Here is a 5,238-nt window from a genome sequence, read left to right as displayed (position 1 = left end):
AATAATGTTCATATTATAGGGGATACTTTATCAAAATTTTCTATTAAAAATGTTAACAAAATGCTCAATTGTATTTGTATCTCTATTTTTAATTTAGACTAGTATGACTTGTTTATTGGTCATAAATAAACTGATGTACTTAAATTTATAAAATTGATATATACTTAATATAGGGAAAACTCCATAAATTTTTAAAAAATTTCCATTAGAAATAAATTTTTTTTTAAAACAATAAGTATTGTTTATTTATCTTCACAATTTTGTTACATATATGGAGCATAGAGGACATAGTTCTGATCCAAATCCATTAGATACGTCTGTTTTGGTTCTACAGGATAGACACAGGTCTCATTTAGTTGACTCTGGCCAGGTATGTATATGAAAACACATAATATCTCATTAAATAATGGAAAAATTTGCAGTTTATTATCTAACTGATATATTTGTATTTTTACAGCTTGCTTCAGTCATGACTTGTCAACAGCATATATCTAGGTTTATGCGGGAGTAGGAGATGGATTCTCGTCTTCGACCTTATATTATTCGATTTGGATTTTATGGTGTATACCGTATTGGACACATTACACTAGATTGGGGATTGATCACTAGTCTAGTTGAGAGATGGCGTCCTGAGACACACACATTTCACTTACCTGTTGGGGAGATGACCATTACTTTACAGGATGTTGTTGTCATATTAGGACTTTGTATTCATGGGCTTCCCGTCACTGGCACATGTGACATAGATTGGTCACTGCTATGTTATGAACTTTTAGGAGTGACTCCCCCTACATATGAGATTAGAGGATCAGCGATATCGACACGATGGCTATGTCACCACTTCTCTCATCCACCAGTTGATTTAGATGATGCCACATTAGAGCGGTATGCACGAGCTTTCATATTAGGACTCATAGGTTCAACGCTATTTACAAACAAGAAGGGTACCCACATCCATAGGTGTTATCTCCCACTACTTAGAGACTTGACTCGGACATCTATGTATAGTTGGGGCAGTGCAGTATTAGCACGCCTATATAGGGAGTTGTGTCGAGCGAGTTTGTATGGTGCCACCAATATTGCTGGATGTGTCACACTATTACAGGTATAATTAATTATTCACATTAGATTAAAATTTCTAGTTGCTTCAAGTTTATAATTTAAGTAAAATTTTAATGTTACATTTTTTCCAGTTGTGGTCTTGGGAGAGACTCCACGTGGGTCGCCCCCATTTTGGTCAACTACTAGCCCTTCCAGTAGCTCAGCATTTAGAGCATGATGCAACTGATGATTTACCAGTTGAGTAGTTAGACCACGGATTACAGGATGAGGCATTGTTACACGAGGGTTTACCAGTTGATCCGTTAGAATGTAGGTAGAGAGTACCTTTATCATGGGCTCAAAACCCATCTCGTGTGTTAACATTTTATCGAGACCAGTTAGATGCATAGACCCATGACTAGGTACATATAAGATGTAATGTGCTATTGTTAACCATATAAACCTGTACTCAGTATTAATGTCAAATGTTGATTTTAACGGGTTTTATGGGAGCCTTACATAGGAGACTTAGTTGCCCATCTTCAGGCAATATCTCTAGCAGACCAGGAGATTTAGCGGATGATGTCACCTCTTATTTACTTTGACATTGTCGAGTGGCATCAATCGGAGCGAGTGTTGCGACAGTTTGGCCTTCAACAAGGGATACCTCCATCTTGTTCCATAGAGCTAGACCTCCATTTCGTGGATAGGCGAGGACGACATAAGTATGATTGGGGAGCATTCCATGCACAGTATATTACCTTATGGGGTAGTCGTGCGGAGTGTATTGCGACGGCACCACCTATGGTGGGTGTTATGCAGTTTCATGATCCATATATGGAGTGGTACCGACGTATTACACGACGTTTGATCACACCCCCTCTCCATAGAGATCAAATGAGGTATCATAATACAGCAGCAGCTAGTCAGTTATTGGTAAGATTTTTTAATTTATAAATGGTTTATTAAATTATAATTAATTAAAAATCATTTTTGTTTGTTTAACTTTTTTTTATTTTTTTTTATTTTAGATCATTGGTATGGTTGAGATTGCTAGTCGATCTGCTGGGCCTACTTCAGGTGCATTAGGCGACATTCATCGGATTGCTATTGATATTTTGCATGTTATTGGAGAGGAACATCGCATACATTCACTCCATCAGTCGCCTACATCATCATACCCATCCATGAGCCCACCTGTGTCAACCACTACAGTTAGGGTGCAGCCTATTCGAGGCCGAGGGAAAGGTAGTAGACGAGATAATGGGCGAACTGGTTGATAGCCTCGATGATCTATGCATCCACCTGAGACCATGTTAGTACCATCCACATCATCTACCCCATTTGCACCTGAGGCTTCCACACTTCCCCCTTCACCCCTACCATCACCTTCACCTAGACCTTCTCCCTTAGGGCATGTCGTATCAGATACCACTCTACCATCACCTGTATTTCCTACCATAGAGGCCACTATACCTGATGTCACTATACCAGAGACTACCCCACTATCTACTAGTCTACCATCACCTCTACCTTCTCTCGAGGAGACCACTACACCACATGTCACCTCACCATCATCACTTATATCTCCTCTGCTCGAGCTCACTATATCGGATGTTATTGCACCAGCTACCATTACAGCAGATGTCATTCTTCCATCTCCTATATCACCTCTTCTAGATGCTACCATATCAGATATCACTGTACCTGAGATCTCCCCACCATCTACCACTTTACCATCACCTACACGTCTTCCCATAGAGACTACCATGCATCATACCCTTACACATGTTACACAGTTAGATATATGTCCACCTAGGAGACGTCGTGGTCCACATAGACGTCAAGTCTTGCCTCCATCAGCTTCATTCTCAACCTATACATACTGAGACATAGCAGATTGCACAGATAGATTCCACAGAGATGTCTATTTATCATAGGCGTCCGCAGAGAAAGAGGAAGACCCCATCATGTAGCACTCATTGAGGACTATTTTTTAGTTTTTGTGTTTATTTTCATTTGCATTATATTGTTAACTTTTTTTTTATTATGAACAAATTATTATATATTTAAATGAAAATATGATAAATTTTAAACTTACATTGAACTTTTATATATATATATACCACTTACATATAGCAATCTGACAATCTAAAAAATTGGTTTTAGGTTTAAATTTAAACTAATTATATTTATAACTAATTAGTTACAACAACACTATATTGATATAGAAAAAATAATGTATTAAAAAAATTTACAATCTAAACCTCCAATCAAAATAATTTTTTAAAAATTGAACATTCAGATGATTTAAAATTTGAACTTAAAAAATTGGTTTTAAGTTTAAATTTAAAGTTATGATCACCAACTACTATTTTGACTATTTTAAAAATAAAAAATAAAAAATCATGATTACCAATTACAGTTTTGTGATGTGAATACCCACATAAATAAGACACACATCACATTGAAAATTATTTTGAGAATAAAATTATTTTATGAATTTTCTGTTTTAAAGAAATCATTTTTGCCCAAAACTCCCATTAGTACCAAATAAGAAACATTTTTCTTATTATCAATGAATTTACAAAAATATTCCAAAAGCATTTTCATCTATTTACCAAAACAATTAAACTAAATAGTGAATTGATTGGAAAAACAAAGGTATTTTCTTTCTACAATTCTATATTTTAAGAAGTGGAAAAACAAATTCTTTTAGGTTGGAATTTTAAGTTTAACATTTTAAGCCTTTCCATTCCATTTTGATCCCATTTTGAAAGGAGAAAAATGGAAAAAAAAAAATATTTTTGTTGTATTTAAGTAATTTTCCAATTATTTACCCACTTGAAGTCATATTATATTTTGTAAAAGTGCATAATTGCCTTTAATTTTTGCACAAAGTTACAAAATAATATAATATTCTTCATTATGAGGGTATAAAATAGTATATTTATAACTAATTATATTTATATTGAGTGTAGTGCCAAATATTTTAATAAAATTATCAAAATATATTTTTATATCAAATTAAAGACATTAATTATTTAATTTCATATATTATTATTCTTTAAATAATGAGATCAATTAAAGTTAAATATTTTTATTACACCACTTACATATTTTTAATCAATATAAAATTAAAATAATATAATATTTTATTTAAAAAAATTAAAGTTAAATATATATATATATATAAATATATATTTATATATAAATTAAAACCGTAGTTGGTGACTACGGCTTTGACTGTTTTTAAAAATAATCAAAGTCGTACTCACCAACTACGGTTTTAAACTTAAAGTTAAAATCGTGGTTGGTGACTACGGTTTTGACTATTTTTAAAAAGTAAAACCGTAGTTATCAACTACGGTTTTATGACATGGCAATTTAAGTGACTCAAATACATTAGATTGGATATTATTTTGGAAATGGGGGTACTTAATGGATTTTTTTTAAAAACATAGTATTTTGGGTCAAAGCTCCGGAAAACACAAGAGGAAGGGCTCTACTATTGTGGACTTGAACCAGTAGGGACTGTATAAACTGCATCCACGTTGGTTACGGGGACTGTATGACCTTTATCCATGTTGGTCAATGGTAGAACCAGAGGGTTTCTTCTCATGACTTTGTTGCATTCTTGTCAATAGAGTGTGAAGTTTCTCCATGAATATTCTGTGGCCAACCGACAGACACCTCCTTCCAAGTGAAGGCAATGCATCCGGGAACACTAGTGATGCCAATGACGCCACCAAGAGCAAAGCAGAAAACATGATGATGGCGCGGAGGAGAGCAGCCCAAGAAGAAGAGTGATTGGTTTGGGAGCCTAACTCGATTCCACATGTCACCACAAATGCAAGTTGGCTTGCAACAGTCACCTTGATGGTTGTTGGGTGGGCTTGAAAGACGGAGACCGTATCATTTTGGAACCTCCAACCAACGAGAGCCACGAGCACCGGAACTATGAAGTTGAGAAGGGAAAGAATGATGCAGGGCAAAGTGGCGGCATGCCGCTTTTGTTGTCCGAGCTGGCAGCTTCCCAAAACATCAATGGAAGATGCACAGTGAGTAGGCATGGTATTGTTATCGATATTACTCTGTTAATATCTGTCCAAAAAAATTAGTAAACTCTGAGAATGACATGATTCAGGCCTCAAGTAACTCATTCAATACACCAGCAACAAGGGTGGTTTCGGACGG

At 35.2% G+C, this 5,238-nt stretch overlaps 1 protein-coding gene across 1 annotated transcript; it reads left to right on the top strand.

Annotated features, from left to right (window-relative positions):
- Positions 1–514: 514 nt before the first annotated feature.
- Positions 515–1,307, top strand: LOC104881740 (serine/threonine-protein phosphatase 7 long form homolog). Its single transcript, XM_010662916.1, has 2 exons — positions 515–1,105; positions 1,194–1,307. The coding sequence occupies exons 1-2, from the start codon at positions 515–517 to the stop codon at positions 1,305–1,307; spliced, it is 705 nt and encodes a 234-aa protein (XP_010661218.1).
- Positions 1,308–5,238: the final 3,931 nt, after the last annotated feature.

This window comes from Vitis vinifera, chromosome 15 (genome assembly GCF_030704535.1).
Source record: "Vitis vinifera cultivar Pinot Noir 40024 chromosome 15, ASM3070453v1".
NCBI classification, from domain to species: Eukaryota; Viridiplantae; Streptophyta; class Magnoliopsida; order Vitales; family Vitaceae; genus Vitis; species Vitis vinifera.
This window is presented reverse-complemented; position numbering and strand designations above follow the sequence as displayed.